General features: G+C 43.3%; 1 protein-coding gene across 2 annotated transcripts in view; it reads right to left on the bottom strand.

The window, feature by feature from the left end:
• The window catches only part of LOC144761620 (uncharacterized), an 878,183-nt gene that overhangs the window by 369,374 nt on the left and 492,356 nt on the right, over positions 1-16,453 (bottom strand). For both annotated transcript variants that reach the window (XM_078646920.1, XM_078646921.1), the window contains exon 8: positions 8,359-8,462. In XM_078646920.1, the coding sequence (XP_078503046.1) occupies positions 8,359-8,462 (104 nt within the window). The remainder of the gene's footprint in view (positions 1-8,358; positions 8,463-16,453) is intronic.

Below are 16,453 nucleotides of genomic sequence, written 5' to 3'. Positions count from 1 at the left end.
TTGACCAATATGGTGGTGAGGTCCAAGCTAACTAGAGATGTCTTTGAGTAACCTTTTTAGGTCACAGCCTACCAGACAGCAAAGCTGTGTGGTATGCAAAAGATATCTTGGTTTCAGAAAGTTGACCTGGGAATGCATTCTGTCAATTACTTGCCATTCACTTTGTGATTTGTAACTCACCTTTTTTTGCTTTCCATTTGCTGTCTTAGGCTGTCCAAGTTCACTTTGTACCTCCCATGCCAAAACCTTATTTACTAGTATCCTTCAGAGTGCTTCTTTTCTGTAAACAGGCCTGTAAATCTTGTTCTTATCTCATCACATTTGCTGTGCATTCAAAAATAGAGGTCAAATGTCAAGTTGTCTTCCAGAGAGTTTGGCGTTTACTTTGCTTTTAGTAGTCTTCAATCTCCACATGGAGCCAATTGGTGCCCCTCCTATGCTCCATTTACAAAGCTGTAACATAACCTTTAAATAGTGCATCATGTAACATGCGGATGACAGATTAATTTCTTTAGACACTGAGAAATGAGTGACTTGCCCAGAATGACAGGATGTTGCAGCAGTGACGCTGTCCCTGATTGTTAAGATATGTTGTGTTTTCTTGGATTTTAACCTATAAATTACACATACATTAGGGTGACCAGACGTCCCTTTTTTCCCAGGATGGTTCCCGTTTTTGGAGAAGTGTCCCTGTGTCCGGGCACTTTTCTTCAAGTGACTCAAATGTCCCTGTTTTCAAACAGTGTCCAGATTAAACACAGAAATGTCCCTGTTTTTCATTGTTCCGGTTGAGCATGCGCATGCCTACTCTCTTTGCACTGTTTACGGTGTGTGTCGTCACTGAGGTGAGCGCTGTAGTAGGAAGCTGCTCAAGCTTTTTACTCAGGTCTTCACACTATTGCGCTAGGAGATGATAACAATGGCTAGAGTGCACTATACATACCCCAGTAAAGTAACATGACATCCCAGCAGAGACCACGCAAATGTGGGAGGACTGTGTGGTCGGCCAGCCTTTGCGACCCTTAAGACCCTAAGGCAGTAATACCTAGAGGGAAGTGTTTTTCTTACATTGGTTCTTGGCTGCCCTTTGGCAATTTAGCATTCCATAGTTTACCTCCCATGCTTTTCTGTCATGAGCAACTAAGCAACATTAGTGAGTTGTACTTTACATGGTACTGACGCGCCGCTATAGAAACGAGCATTGATAAAGCTAGTAAATCTGGCATTTGCTAGCCTGTGATGTTTTATTGATTTTTGGCAAATATATGCTAGTCCTTAAAAGTGTAAATGTAATAAAAAGTACTAATACTGCTGGTTAAAGGAGAGGGGGCCAATAAAAGACCTTGGATTTGTTGTCTGTAATGCTTCACCTCGGTCTGTGGAGGGAGCCGTCATTGCAGTCCTTTTTCTATGTTTATGACAGCTATTATTATGTCAATGGTTACTGCAAACCGTAGTCCTACTTCTATGTCTATCACCTGGCCCCGTTTTTTGTTTTGAGAATCTGGTCACCCTAACATACATGTGCTTCTGTAGCAAGAACTACTCCCCACCATTACTCATTTAAGAGCACCCCGCATGCCCCTCCATCCATCGCCTTTACACCCACACTTCCAGAGGCGCACTTTTTATTCATGCAGCATGTGCAGTGGCACCAGGACACTAAGGAATCAGGGACATATTGAACACAGACTGTAGTTTCATTTAAAATTTTAAGCAGGAACCAAGGAGCCCGTTTCCTTCCTGGCACTGGAGCCATCATATACTGTCCACTCCACTATGCACTTCTACACATTGTGTACTTGGATCCGTTGTTAACTACAACATATGCTACCAACGCTGTAGTAACATCTCGACTATCTGTCATCATTCTTCACTTCCCAGACACTACTAACACACCCCCATCCTTCATCCCCGGTCCAACACTGCACTTACTAGACTGTAGCTTCTATTTGTGCAGCAGGTGCAGTTCACAGTGACCTACCTACACAAACCCATTCAAACCAGATTATTGCTTTATTTCTACATAGCTCTTTCCGATCCATAGCCTTTACCCCATTTCTAGGAGCGTAGCTTCTGTTAGTGCAGCAGGTGCAGTGGCTCCGGGGACAGTAGTTTCTCTCCAGTGGGCTTTCATCACAATCCGCAAAAGTTGTGTTTTTTTGCGTCCTGCTACTTGTAAACAACCATTAGCAAACTATTTGTTCTCTAAGCCCCCCGTTTGCCCTTACCTCTCCCTGTTCCACATTAAAGCTCCACAGCTCCCCTTCATGTTCTTTCACCCCTTTTGCCACCACTGCTTCTACTTACATTGTCTCATCCATCAGAGGCTGCCTGTCTTCCTGGAGTTTACTTTCAGCATTCATGGTATTCTGCTCTGTACCAATGACGCATCATCTTTAATGTCCTGTTCCGATATACAAACTATGCTTGTTTAAGCCTTGTCCTTTACTTACAAACTCACATAAGCGAGGGAGGTTCTTGTCTCACCCCAAACATACTTCCAAGTCTTGTTGTATAGCATTTTAGGGCCCTAGCGTAATCTTCTCGATTCATGCCCTTATATAGGTATAAATCACCTTGTCCTTATATAGGCATAGAAATCATAACCATATTTAGACATATCCCATGCAGTCCAAATACAGGCATGGATACTTCCACTAGTTCCGAAAAGCCACAACGATTTCTTGGAAAACTCGGCTTCAGCCACCAGGGACTTCCCCTTGCTTGAATATTGATTTGTCCAAGAACTCATGGAGTTTTCAAAGAACTGCAATTCTTTGATGACGTTATTATGTCCAACTTTACGTCAAACTCGGCACCTTCAAGGTATAAATATGCCACACTTGTCCTAGAAAACACACAGTGGTTTGGAGCAGTTCGACTATCTACTTTCCCAACGCAGCTCGCTACAGCAAGTGCCGAAGGAAGCTGACCCTCCAGCTGACGCAATAAGAGAGACGCTGTCTTTTCTCTTGCTGAGAAATCCAGCTCCATTGTTTCCAAGCTCCCCTTGTGGGGTGTTGGGAAATCGAGTCCCGAGACAGAGAGATACCAGACCTCCTTCATTCTAAACCAAGGTACAGAGCTGATTATACCCTAAGAGAAATCTTGGATAGATTCTTGGCAAAGAATACTAAACTTATGCCACACCTATCTTACTTCTTCCCTCGTACTATACTTAGGTTAGGTACATCGGGATAGGCGTATTTTAGAAGCACCAGTTGAGTACTTTTAGTCTTTATTTATTTATGTATGTATTTTATGTCTTAGAAACCATACCATGCTTTTACAGTATAATTTTATAATACTCTTCTTGCTGTACGCATTATACTTTACAGCCAGTATTACGATTGTAGCAGTTAATTTCTTCTGCATGAGAAAGAAGACTGTTCAATAAATACTTTTATTGAAAACGCCCGTCTCTCTATTTCTCTGCACCTCTGATGAAACGAAGCATGCACGATTGACTGAGTGAAATATCTATCTATTGTTTCCACGACTCTGAAGATACGTTTTATCTTTGGGAAACAACGTTGTCATGTTTATGCGTTTGTCGAAAACTAATCCCTTCTTGTTTATTCAAAAAAGCTTCTAGTGAACTCTGAGCTAGCTGGCACTCACAATTAAGTCTAATATTTTCGATAGAGACCTAGTCGACATAAGCCCTACGTCACATCTATAGGATATATTATTCTAATGCGCAGAGACTATTGGGAATATAGGAACTACACTACAGTCTCCCTTTCCCATCCCTGCCCTACACTACACTACTTCACTTAACAGGCCGTACCTTTATGATGTGCAGTGGTGCAGTGCCACCATACCCCAAAAGTAAAAGATCAATGCTTTATTTCACCTCTCTCTCAGAAGCACAGCTGCCCATTCCCTGACTTGCACTGCAGCTAATGACATGCTGGTCATGACGCTGCACTTTCTTATTAACTATGTTCTGGCTGTTGGTATTCGTCGTAGTATGAAGTCCACAGGAGGCCAAGTAGTGGTTCCAGGAAGTAACTTTATTCAAGTTGTAGTTACAGAGGTGATAAGTTAAGTAGCAAGGTAGTAAGTAGGCCAGTAGGTAAGTTGGTAAGAATTCCCGACCAGGAGCTGCTTCCTTCTGCTCAGCCTGAAGTCAACTGACTCACATGAGTCACCCCACATTCTGTGACATCATACAACATTCTAAATATGCTCAGGCTGAACAAAGAGGAAAGACAGGGTGAAAAGGAGGAAGACAAGAAATGACCTTACAACATTATTCTCACTTGAAAACTATGAAGACATATCCTTCTGAACTAACAGCAACAACCCCCATTACCGATCTTATGTAGCGCTTCCCCTGTCCCTGCCCTTTGCATCTGCACTTCCATGGGAGTACTTTCATACAGCATGTGCAGTGGCACCAGTACACTGTGGCTTCAGGGACCAATTGTCCACACGTTGATGCTTCATTTTTTATTTTAAAATCATCCAAGGAGCCTAAATCCTCCCTCGCACTTGGGCCATCACACACTGTCTACCCCACTGCTCACTTCCAAACATTTTGTACATGGCTTCGTTGTTAACTACAAAGTGTCCTCTTTCACACCTGTGCTATAATAATAGCACAAGCAGCTGTCACCCTTCTTCACTGCACCCTCCCCTAACACACCTCTCCTTCCTCTCCGTCTGTAGCCAGTGCAGCCACACTTCCTGGCCCATAGCTTCCTTTTGTGCAGCAAGTGATACTGACCACCAAATCAGGGGCCCCAGTAGATCCGTGTCCTCCAAAGGGTTACATGAGATTGCAGGATGTGTTGCCACACCTTCGATTGCATTGCTGAACAGTATTATTAGGCCAGAAGTTTTCCTAAGGAATAGAAAGAAGCATCTATCCTTCCGTTATTAAAAAAATCTTCTTTAAATCCAAATGAAAAAAGAACTATTGCTCAATCTCGTGGCTCCACATCACAGCTAAAATCTTAGAGAGACATCTAAATATCTTAATCTTGGAATTCATGGATCATAATAAGACTTTGGATGAAGCCCAGTTCGAGTTTAGAAAAGCCGATAGCAGAGAACCGGCCTTGGTGGTAGTCACAGAGGAGATTCGAGATATAATGGATAAAGGTGGGAAGGCTGCTATGGTAATTTACATCTATCCTCAGCTTTTGACCCAGTTAGTCTTCCAGTTTTAAAACAGCGATCAGCAGAGGTAGGTATTGGGGGGGGGCACCTTTTGAGCTGCTCTGCTCCTTCCTTGATGATAGGGAGCAATCAGTTGCTCTGAGAGACTTTATTTCCAAATCATTCATCTTGCCATGTGGTGTCCCACAGGGGTCATTGCTAAGTCGCACACTTTTCAACTTGTATGTTGCTCCACTAGCTAAGTTGGTAAGAACTTTTGGCTTTTCCACCATACCTTATGCAGACGATACCCAAATGGTGGTATCTATTACCAATGACATAGAGGAAGTGGCCGAGCGATTTAACAACTGTATGAGAGCCATCGTAAACTGGATGAGCACGCATCATCTTAAGTTAAACTCCGGAAAGACGGAGGTACTCATCTTTGGTAATTATATTTCTTTTTAGGGCAATACATGGTGGCCTCAAGATTTGGGTGAACTGCCTACTCCTGTCCAAAAGGTAAGAAAGTTGGGATTCATATTTGACCCCAAATTCACCTTTTCGGATCAGATTAACCAGTTTACGTCATCATGCTCTATGTGCTAAGAATGTTGAGAAGATTCTACCCTCAATCTCAGGAAGACAGTTATCATCTCTCTGGTCTTTTAGAGACTGGATTACGGTAGTGCCCTTTATTTGGGCATGCAGGAAGAGCTGCTAAAAAAGTTTCAGCAGATTCAAAATGCAGCAGCTCGACTGCTTTATAACATCATGAAACGTGATTTGATTTCGGCAGCACTGGTAGACCTGCATTGGCTAAAAGAAACGGGTAGTCTTTAAAGTGCTTTGTACAGCCCATAAAGCTCTCTATCTGATTGGCCCTGAATATTTCATTAACATATTGTTTTTGGTACCTACCCAAGAGGAATCTGCGGTATAAAAAAAAGCAGCAATACCAAGGATTTATAGAGCCTCATGGGGTGGCAAAGGCTTTGTGTATCAGACCTCGAAACTTGGGAATTTTATCTCAGAACAGCTGAGAGGCCAATCTAATCAGCTGACTTTTAGGAAGTAGCTGAAAGCGTACCTTTTTACTTTCCCTCTTTAATTCTTAAATGGTCCAGTGCATGGTTCCTGCTTGCAGTCGCATAGCGCCATGATGCTTTCAGTCATTCGTCGCACTTTATGAATTTTTAAATTCAAATTCAAATTTACGTGTAGTGGCACCGTGCCCCAGACAAACCTATTAACCACACACTTCTGCTTCATTTCACCCATCTGCATATTCTCTCCCCTCTTTAATTGAATGTGGTGGCAGCTAATGGATGGTCAAGCAAAACAAATGACAAAAAAGGGCCAGTGAGCATCAGACAAGCATATATGACGACCGCATGACTGGTATTTTTAGAAAGCCTTGTAGTTAGGAGCATTGGTTGCCATGAAATAAGCAAGCTCTGATGAATATAGACACCCAACAGATAAACACCCTTATAAAAAAGAAATAGTAAATGTCCAGCCCAGTTATCATATAGTGTCAGTGGCACAATTTTCGTCTGCACGACTGGGTGAGCCCCATGAAAATGAGACCAACAGGCCTTATGTCTAGAAGACAGGACAGACGTGCGTCTTGCACCCCGCAGTCACTCTGCCAATAGCGCTACTCGTATTGCTAAATGGTGGGCGGGGGAGGTGGGGAACACAAAAAAAGAAAAAAGGAAGTAAAAAAAAGAAAAAAAGACTTACCTGCTCCAACGGCATTTCTCCCTATCCTTGCGTCCCATCAAGTTACTGCTGGACACTGTGCAGGCTCCCAGCCCCCTTTCCCAGCGCTGCTCACATGTTGGAAATACTATTAGTTTAGTACTAATAGATTGGTCTTAGAGCCTCAGTTCAGCGCTCAGACATAGACTGGGAGCTTGAGTTGGTTTCTCCACACAGCCGTAAAGCACAGCTCGGTGGAGAAGTGCGCATGACGGTTTGGCAGGCCCCAGAGGGCCGGCCAAACCATCATGCACACTTGCCACTGCTCACCACTCCCCCCTCCTTCCTGGTGCTGCAGCTGCAGCATCAGTATCGGAGGCCACGCCCCACCCTCGGCCCACAGTCTGCAGGGCTAAAAATAATATGATAATAAAAATATTTTATTATCAATACATTTTTGTCCTTTGCCTCTGCTGGCTTTCAGCGGGGGGGGGGGGGGGATGCTTCTCCACCATAACGGACGAGCCAGCCCTGCACTCTGCTAACGTTTGGTTTATGTTCTGGCAGTAGGAAAACAATGGTCCTATTCCTTCCCTTGGAGAACAAAGGCAGCTTAATGAAAACTGTTAAAAAACAAGCAATGGCAACGCCAAAAGTTCTGGCTTATAACTACAGATGCAAACAACACCTACTGGCTTGGACAGTGTCCAGTGACTGAGGGACATAAGACAGCTGCAGCATGGAGGGGAATCACTGAGTACCCACTACCCGCACACTCATCTTCTGCGCTGCTGAAGTCACAGCCCGCAAGAGTAGGGAGGACCAGACACAGAGAGTGAAGAGCAGGCCCAGAAATGGGAGAAGGTGCAATAGAAATGGGCAACGAAAGAGGACAGTGGGCCTGATTACAAATCAATGGAGACCAGGGTGGTCGTACAGCGGACAGATAAGGGAAAAGTAAAGGTGACAGAGAGAGAAGGCAAGGAGATAGACCACATGGGACAAGGGTTCATAGGAGCAGAACAAGGGACAAAGGAAGAGAACTGGAGGGCAGTTAGACTAAAACTGACAGTGAGAAGGGACAATCAAGAGCAGAGCAGACAGACAGAGGAGGGCATAGGATTGCACTAGTATTGCCCTGACAAATTAATTTGAAAAAAGGCCTGCTACAGTCAAATAAAATGTAAAAATATTTGCTATATGTGAAGGATGCTTGTGTGAAGAAAGAATGGAATAAGACAAAATGATGACACTTGAGTTGTTTTCAGATGTAAAATAGTCCCAATAGGAGGTTGAATGATACACTCACAATTCAACATGACAATAAAAGAAACAACAGGAGTGAAGATGTGATTGACAATCTATTTAATCAATGGCTGGTGAGAGCTGACAAAAAGAAGTTCATTGTTGAAGAAGGCTGACCCAGAGCTTACTGTCTATGTTAGATATCGTGGGTCAAGCAGTCAGCTGCAATGGCAAGTCAAACATATAAAGAATGCACCCTGGAAGGATTGAGACTATTAAACAGCGAGAAGATTTACTCACATTATCCAGCTGTCCCTGTGCTTGCTTGGGTGATGGGTCATAGGATTGTTGTTGTTTGCTGTATCTTGGGTACCGAAACAATGTTAAAGACTTAGACACTGTCACTGTAGAGACAAAATGACATAGTACAACATTGACTATTTTCCTATGTGACTGCGGGTGCAGATTTTAATAAAACTGTATCAGAAAATGGGCACTAATGTTATGTAATAATCGAAACCCAAGTATACTATTCCTGTGCTAACATTTTAAAGTATACAAAGGCACCGCTGTCTATGAGTATGTGCTATGAGATGCTGGCCTCTGCCCACTGAAATAATAAAGGCCATTCCCTGCTTGCTGAGAAAGACAGATGAGTGTTCGCCCCCTTTCTGACCTCTATATGTCAAATAAACATTTCTAGTCGTGAACTGGTGTAAAGACTGCATTACCTGTTTCCAAGAAATCAGGAGGCAGACAGCCCTACAATTAAAAAAAAATTATTGGCAACACTCTTCACAAATTTAATTTGAGATACGTGGTCGCTGTATTCTCTATCTGAATGTGTCCAGCGCTCAGCATTATATAGAAATTCCATTAGCTTTTGTGACATCACAATAGCCTACCACACGTCTGGCCTAGTAAAGTTGTGTGTGCTCCATCTTGAAAGTATTGCTGTGCTCTGCAATGTCTAGAGAAATAACTTTAGAGGCTTAGAAAAAGATGCCGTTTGTGATACAGGGTGAAACTGGCTATCCAGGCAACCAAGTGCAAGATGCATTCAGTCCTTTGGGCTACCCAGGGCACCAAAGGGACAGTGTAAAGTTTCGACTTCTGGAGGCAAAGGCCCAGACAGTACTACACTATAAGGTTCCCACTACCCATACCTAGGAGAGGGCCAATTGGGTTCTCACTGGGTATTAATGAAACTGTTAAGGCAATTTTAGGACCATAGTAGTCCGACTAACAGTCCTGGCGTATAAGAAGGGCCCAGAAAAATGTTCTGTATTAAAGAGTGATTAAAGAGTGACCAGACATTTGAAAGTCTCAAGAACTCACTGTGTTGTGCATCCATTTCTGAAGATGCCCGATATAGTTTCGATATAGACTTCGTCATCCAAATGTATGTTTCTGATAAGTGAGTTGGAACACTCCTTACTAAAAGATAAAGGAATGAGCATCCAATGTCTTTTATAGGACACATTATTGGGCTGCTGTTAGAAACAGTTGTATGCTCTTGTGTGAATAGTCAAGATATTCGGGCCTCACTTGTTTAAGGTGTAGCTTTTTGTCCAGATGGATCACATCACAAACCCCTCTAGTAGCTGTTGGCAATGGAGACTGAAACCCCTTTGTTGTTCTGGACCTCCAAAATGGACCTAAGAGCCTCCAAATGCACATTTTCCTGAACCGACTCCAAAAGCATTTGTCTCTGTGGGTGGAGGAAAGTTGCTCACCAGTTATTTGAAGTTAGCTATAGTTTCCTATCAAGGTGATTCTTATCCTGCTCCAAGTTTCTTCCCAAATTTGTATTACAGTAGTGTATGGCCTCCCGTCTGGAGCAATTTGCATTCTACTTGATTGTGGTCCAGTTGATCTCAGCTGTGGACAAAGTGATACATGACTGCAGCGTCCTCCCTAGCCAGAGAGCATATAACAGACCATGCCACCCAAAGAGCTCTGGTTTGCACGTTTTTATTCTTCAGCACGCAACTGTTAACTGAACTCAGTGCGTCCCAAACTTTATTAACCACACCCATAAGATTACATAATACTTGTAAGGAGTCTGCCGAGGGCCAATAGAGACTTCATGCCCATAAAAACTGGACACAACAGCCCCCCATTAAATAAAAAGTAAGAACAAATATATTCACATATACACAGAACAACTCCTCGATTAGTAGTTGAGGTGCTTGCAGTGACCTTCCAGATCTAGTTGTATGAAATAGAGGAGGGACGCCTTCATCTGGCATCTCTGGAGAAGAGTTGGATGCTTGACTTGGGCACTCAGGTGGAGTTGCTTCACTTCCGAGGTCTGGAGCTGACGCACTTCAGGCAAAGGCTTAAAGTGTAATGAGTTTCGAGTTATGGATTTTCTAGGCCACAACTCTTAGCGGTTCAAACAGAGTGTCCATCTTGCGTGCCCACTTTTGCTTAACCGCATGCGTGCGGTCGATATTCTGCTGCTGCGCTGGGATTTACAAAAACCCATTATTCATGACGAGCTGGGCTCGTCATGAGCGTGCGAGGAGGCTACCTCATGACGAGCCCAGATCGTCATGAGCGTCGAAGGGGTTAACAAGCATTCAGTCTTTCTTGAAAACTGTGTCTCGAGCATGTCGTCCCTTGTCGGCATAGGCCTTCAATTTGCATTTGTTAGAGGTGTCAGTGACTTGAATCACCTCAGGGCCTATTGACCGTCTGGCGATCCATTGAGGTATCTTCATTCCAAGAGATCTCTGGAACAGCAAGGTGGAAGGACTTTTTTCTTGTCGTGGAATGAGGAGTGGAATGGCAGGCACGTAGGGTTGGATGTAGAGCAGATTTGAGGACGATATCCTCCAATGCAGCACATTGAACTACCATTTTTAAAGTGCTCATAAATCGTTCCACTGCACCATTTGCCTGTGGCCAGAAACGTGTGCTTAAATGATGTTTTATGCTCAAACAATTAAGAATGTCTTTGAGCTCTCTGCTATTGAAGTGTGGACCATTGTCAGATTTGAGAATGGGGAGGGGGGGGGGGGTTGGAACACCCCATGTTGTGAAAATGTAATTCAGCCTTTCGATGACTTGGTCATGTGTGGTTGATGCTAAGTCATGCGAGTACCCATTGACAACTACCATGATTTGATGTCTGTTGTTGAGTGGTCCAAAGAAACCAACAGTAAACCTCTCCCAGGCTTGCTTAGGTAGATAAGCACAGATTACAAGCTTTAAGCAGACCCCCCAGGATATAGCGGCATGGATTCATAAATTTAGCGGCACAAATATGGAAATTTAGCGGCACAAATATGGAAATTTAGCTGCATTTTTGCGGTACTTTATTTTACTCATTATCATTCACTTTCAGCCTTAAATCAATGGAAACTGTTTTAGCAGAGTATTCCACTTTGAATAGGCAACCTGGAATATGGAACAGAGGAAGCAGCCCACAGGTGAATGCTGTTATCCCATGGAAATGCAATTCTCCATGTGCTTTAGCTCCCGGAGCTTGCCCCCCTCCCCCACTGCGGGGGGGGGGGCTGTGTTACCCCACTCTGTTGAAGTGGATTAGGGACTTATAGGCAATTCAAATAAGCCAGTCATGGAAACACTAATCCATAACAACAATTTACACAGAGAGCATATGCACTTTAGCACTGATCAGCAGTGGTAAAGTGCCCAGAATAATAAAACCAACACAAACATGGTCAAAAACAGGAGGCACAAAAGCAAAAAGTCTGGGAATAAACCCGCTGAAAAATCCAGGTCTAATGCCCCTTGACTGCAGCCATTACTTACACGCAGTTTTCCTGTGCATCACATCATATATACAAACTGTATGTATTCCACCACACAGACATATCCTGTGTACAGACCTTTATTTATTTATGCATTTTTATATAGTGCGGACTTTACCCGAAGGTGTCAGAGCGCTCTATACAATAGATATAATTAGACAACATGCTTCGATGTAGTCTGCTATATTTTCTGAGAGGGTACATGTGAAAGCGAGTCGTATTTTCATGCCACTGTCTGCTGGGAGAAGCAGCTTTCTGTGGTGGAATACATACAATTTGTATGTATGATGTGATGCACAGAAGCACTGCATGTAAGTAATGTATTGGCAAAGCGCTTAAATACGGTTGGCAGAGTATCGTCTTAAAAACTGCAAAAATTATGTTAACATCTGGTGTTTTCTACTCCGCTCTGCCTTTACCCATATAGATTTTAGCAGACATAAAACCCCTCCTACCTCTGATTTACAATGGTTCTTCCGAATAAAAGGAAAACATCATCTCACTAGGGCATAATTTAGTTAGATTTAACAGAAACAATTGCTACTCTTCCTTGCCAGAATCATAAACACTGACGTAAAGCGATGCTCGGTACCATGGTGTGGCAATCCTGCCAAAGAATACAGGAGTAAGCCTTTCCCACAGCTGTCATTGGCCTGATCATGGGTATCTTCATTACTCCCGGTCCTAGACTTCCTGATCACAGTCCTGAACGTAGGCTCGAGACCCCCTTGGAAACAGCCCTTTTATTGCTTCCTTTCAGACGTGCCCACCACCTTCGCAACACTGTAGGATGTCCCTTCCACCGCAATGGACTGTGCATTATCAAGACAAGTATGGCAGACAAGAGATCAAGATCAGACCAAGGACGGGGGGAGGGAACGAGAATTGTGACAAAAAATAGAAGACTTGGATTGATGAAGACTGTGGTGACATAATCAGGCCACCATCTCCTGTCTTTGTCTGGAATCAGATTCAAATTATTTAATTAATGTAGGCTCTACCCAGGCTGACAACCCTGATCTGACTGTCGGTTATTTATCAAGAAAGATATAGAAGTAGATGAACTGCAGGCCCAAAGATGCATTTACGATAGCTCATTGAGTGACGCAATGAGCAGACCTCCCAGGATATAGCGGCATGGATTAGCTTTTGTAAAAATGCCGCGATTTCTACAAAAGTGCCACTTTCGCAGGCACTTTTGTAAAAATCGCGTCATTTTTACAAAAGTGCCGATTTCGCGGCAAACCACAAAATCGCGAAATCGTGAAATCCTGGAGGGTCTGTTTAAGCTCCCTTTCAACTCATTCATCTAGATGTGGGACCCACATTCGATCCCTGAGGGTTCTTTTAGTTGCAGCAATGCCATGATGCCCTCGTGCACCAGTTCAACAACTTGCTGCCTCAGGCTTTCAGGGATAACTATTCTTGCTCCTCTTAGTATGACATCATCATGTGAAACAGAAAGTTATTCACAAACATTTTTGAATTTCTGGTACTCAACATCATCTGTAAGAGGTCGAATATGCTTCCTCGATGATTGTATTGTAATGATTTCCTTGAGCTTAAGAATGCCTTTGTCAGTTTTAGTAGCTGACAGAATCTGTTCAAAAGAAAGAGCTGCAGGTGCACTTGACTTTACTATGAAATTGATATATGCCTTAGCAGCCTTAGACATTGTGCTATGACGCTGTAGTGGCACTTGTGAAAAGTAGTCTGCCCGGTTTTGATCCTTCCCTGGTTTGTGCATAATAGTCTAATCATACTCCTGCAGACGCAACCCCATCTCGATGCGAGGGGTCATCTAGGCTTTTGATTTCCAAAAATGGTGAAAAACACATGATATTCTGTAACAAGGCTGGAAAGCTTTCTGTACAGAAGCACATGGATTTGTTCACATGCCCATACTACAGCCAAGCTTTATTTCTCCAGTTGAAAATAAGCATGTTCAGTCTGAGCTGGAATCCGGCTGAGCATCGGGTTATCCATTAGGTTGGGTGAGGATCGCTCCCAACCCCATCGGGCTTGCATCCATCACAATCTCTGTATGCAATTTCAGATCAAAGTAAACCATTTCAGTTGCATTTTCAATTGTGTGTTTTATTTTCTTGAAACTTCAGTCACACACAGATGAAAATTCAAATAGAACATCTCATTTTTGTTAATTCTCCTTGAGGGGCACTCACAGTGGGAAAATCACAAGTGTCTACACACACATAGAAATGTGGCTTCATAAGTATAGTCGCTGGAAGAAAAAAGAGGGGACAAACCCACATATGTTTTAATACTGCCCTCACTCACAGAAATCTGTGGCATGCTTCATCAGGCTGCTAACACGCCTCCACACAGACCAACGCTGGAGGTGGAGCAATAGGGAGGGGGAAAAAGCAACACAACACAGAAAAAAACAATGTGTGGGATCAAGAAAAAAGTGCAGAACAATGTTAAAAATAGACCGCAGGATCTCCTAAGCAATCCCTTTTATGATGGAGTCCCTGGTCTAGTTAAAAGGTAATTCCAAGACCAATGGATGGTGGTGTGGTGGAAATTATTTAACCACCTACCCCTCCACTCTGCTAGATGTCGACATGTTTCAGCCGTCTAACATAAAATCCCCGGCTTTCAACAGGACTTTAAAAAGATCCCTTCAAAACTATCCCTAACTCCTTACTTAACTGAGTTTACTTATCACAGTGCTTGAACTGACGGGGGAGCGAGGACAGCTCCCTATAGTCACACATTCATCAAGGTAAGCTGTTGCCTCAACCCGCAGTCTCTTCTGTCGCCATGCAGCTTACAATATGTGACTATAGGGAGCTGTCCGCGTTCCCAGGCCAGTTCAAGCACTGTGATAAGTAAACTTGGTTACTCATTGGGAGTAATTTACTGTGCCACTCGACCTGAGCATTTACTCAGAGTCTGACTACGTTCTACTCTACAAGTTAAGAGATAGGGATAGTTTTGAAGGGATCTTTTGTTAGTCCTGTGTTATGTTGCGTTTTCCCCCTCCCTATTGCTCCAACTCCAGCATTGGTCTGCGCGGAGGTGTGTTAGCAGCCCTATGATGAAGCATGCCACATATTTTGGTGGGTGAGAGCAGTATTAAAACACTAGTGGGTTTGTTCCCTCTTCTTTCTTCGTAGCAACCATACCTACGAAGCCCCATTTCTATGTGTGTGTAGAGGTATACCTAGGAGGGCAGAGTGGGGCTCTTCCTCCTACCTCTTAACTTTGTGTGTAGTAAAATCACAAATGTACCTGGAAATGTAGCTGGCAATGCCTATGAAGAATCGCAGCATGGTCGCATCTTCTGGAGGGCAAGTAGATGACAATGCTTGTACCTTTTCATGGCTAACAGTCATCCCCTTTTCAGAGAAGATAAGTTCAAATAATTTATACCTATTTTTGTGAAATTCACACTTCTCAGCATTTAGTGTTAGACCTGCATCAGCAAGCAGACTGTATACTTGTGTGACTGCTTTGTCATGTGCCTTTCGTGTAGCAGCAAACACCTGTATATTATCATCACTGTAGTAAGAAGCATGTGTGAAAGGCTGAATTAATCAATGAATGACATCTTGAAAGATTTCTGTAGCTGATGAGACACCAAAACTTGAGGGGCATATTTATGAGAGCTGTGCATCATGCTTACACAACACAACATGGTGAAGGCATGAGGCAAAGCTCTAAGTCATATTTATGAAGCCACGCAAAGCAACTTTGCATGGATCTGAATGGCTTCAAAAATATGGAGTAATGCAACACAGCTCATATCACTGCGTTGCATTACTCTGCACAAGGGAGGCATTCCATGGGTGTTGTGGTGGGTGTTCCCACACACATTCTATGTTTTTGATGCATTCTGGAAATACGCCAAAAAGATAATCCTGCCCAGGTGAGGCATTACAAGGAGAAATAACTTTCTTTCTCCTTGTACTTTCCTCTTTCTATGTGTGCTGCATTATGCAGCACACATAGAAAGAGGAAGATGCCTCTATTGATTGTTTTTGTGTACAAAGGTGCCCCTTCCTGCACAAAAGCAATCCTGCCTACAACACAGGCACCCTTGCACCAAGGTGTAAGGGTACCCAGGCTGCCAAAAAAGGAACAAAGTATTCCTTTACTCCGCAAGGGTGTAGAAACTGCCCAGGTATACACCTTGGTTCCTGACGGTGTGAGATGGTGTATCGGAGAAAGTTCTTTGTAACTTTCTGCCAGCATAATCTTTATCGACACAGCACTGTCTGTAATGAAAGCTGTACGGCACCCATTCACCAGAAGCGAAATTTTAGGACAATGTCCAAAGGAACTTTGTTGTTTCATGTCGTGATTCTTTTCAGACTTTTGTCTTTTCTTGCAAGCGACCAATCCTACATGCACACGTCGATCTGTTTCTGAGATCACCAGCACACATCCATTTTCCTCACCGTCACTTGATGATGAGGTCAATGACCTGTAGCATGATGAATTTGACAACAAAACACTTTGTTTAATTTCCACTTGCCCTAGTCAATGTTGCTGTTAGGCCTTGTGGGATTGGCTAGAGTGCTTCTGTAAGTTTCTGGCGCTTATCTTCTCGTCTCTTTGTGACACACTTAGTTTCTCTTTTGCTTTGC

The sequence above is a fragment of the Lissotriton helveticus genome, chromosome 6 (genome assembly GCF_964261635.1).
Source record: "Lissotriton helveticus chromosome 6, aLisHel1.1, whole genome shotgun sequence".
In the NCBI taxonomy this organism is placed as follows: Eukaryota; Metazoa; Chordata; class Amphibia; order Caudata; family Salamandridae; genus Lissotriton; species Lissotriton helveticus.
The sequence above is the reverse complement of the archived record's forward strand: the minus strand, read 5'-3'. Positions and strand labels throughout refer to the sequence as shown.